This window comes from Morus notabilis, unplaced genomic scaffold (genome assembly GCF_000414095.1).
Source record: "Morus notabilis unplaced genomic scaffold, ASM41409v2 C11402778, whole genome shotgun sequence".
Classification (NCBI taxonomy): Eukaryota; Viridiplantae; Streptophyta; class Magnoliopsida; order Rosales; family Moraceae; genus Morus; species Morus notabilis.
In genome coordinates this window covers 1-1331 of record NW_010386872.1, presented here as the reverse complement: position 1 = coordinate 1331, position 1331 = coordinate 1, and the positions used below count along the sequence as shown (strand labels likewise).

The 1331-nt window shown below is 40.6% G+C and overlaps 1 protein-coding gene across 1 annotated transcript; it reads right to left on the bottom strand.

The window, feature by feature from the left end:
* Positions 1 to 11: 11 nt before the first annotated feature.
* Positions 12 to 1325, bottom strand: LOC112095116 (the record flags this gene model as incomplete). The annotated part of the gene is made up of 2 exons (XM_024176795.1): positions 12 to 318; positions 581 to 1325. Coding segments are annotated over 2 exons (1052 nt in total), but the record flags the coding sequence as incomplete, so codon positions are not given.
* Between the last annotated feature and the right edge of the window lie 6 nt (positions 1326 to 1331).

The following is a 1331-nucleotide window of genomic DNA, read 5'->3' as shown; positions in this document are numbered from 1 at the left end:
CCCGGGGGAGCCACTGACTCGGGCTCGAATTATCACTCTCCTCTACCCATTCTGAAGTCATATCAATATCGTCGAATTGGATCGGATCGGCTTCTATAGATTTCGTTCTTGTATGTCTAGCTAACTTGAGATTGTAATTTATGTACACAAGGTCATTCAACGTTTCTCTATCGATCTTATTGCGTTTCTCGGAGTGGATTTGCTGAAATGCACTCCAATGCCTCTCGAAAGTGAAACTGCTGCAAACTTGACTAAGTATTCTGATTGCAACTCGTTGCAACACCGGCGCAGAGTCACCATATTGTTCCCACCAAAGCCCTGTAAAAGAATTACCAATAACATTGAAAATCCAATATATATAGCGAGAAAACGGAAATGCAAACCAAGTCGGATATACAGTATTGTCTAACTTGGCATGTACTTTTTGAAGCATGACAATCTTTCTTTTCTTCAAGGATTTAAGGAGCAAAACCAGAAGGGTTTCACGCATAATGGAGCACTGTCATAGTAGATGGATATGTTTTTATCAGAGGTATACACCTAGATACAGATATATAATGAATGCATATTGTAAATTTACCAGGTGAAACCACATCTCTCGCCTCCATAGCTAGGCTGCAGCCGAACATACTCATCGCCTTTGTGAAAGTAAATATCTGGCTGGTGATATCGCGTCTCATTTCGGGAAGAGGGAGTAGCTTCTCCAGAACTTTGAAAAAGTCTTCTTTTATAGAGCTAAGAAACTTTATTTCTGGATTGTACTGAATGCTAGGGTTCAAAAATGCTGCTGCTGAATGTAGAGGTGAATGGAGTTGGTCTCGCCACTTCCTGTCTACTATGTCTAAAAATGTCTTGCACTTGTTTTCATCCATTATATAGTACGTCCTTATAGATTCTTTTGCCCTTGTCATTAACTCGTATATAGAACCCACCGCAGGCTTCCCTCCGGCGACTTCCCTCAACACTTTCAGAAAAGGCTCGGATATGGCCACGGATTCTTCCACCGCCCTCCAGAAATCACTATCCTCAACGATGGAAATACATGATATGCTCTGTGGTTTATTTACATACAAGGAGTTTGTACAGTATTCAGGGCTATTAAACATATGCTTCAACCTCGACTTTTGCTTCAAGATAGACTGTAGTGAAAGGAAGCTGGATACAGACTTCGTAATACCGGTCCTAATGAGTTCTTGTCCTCCAGTGTACTTTTTCATTAGATCAAGCATAGAGGCACTGTTATATATGAACTTTGATATGGTTTGACCCTGTAAAATGCATCTATTCACCCAATCTACCTTTGAGAATTCCTCTAGGATTAGATTCAAGCA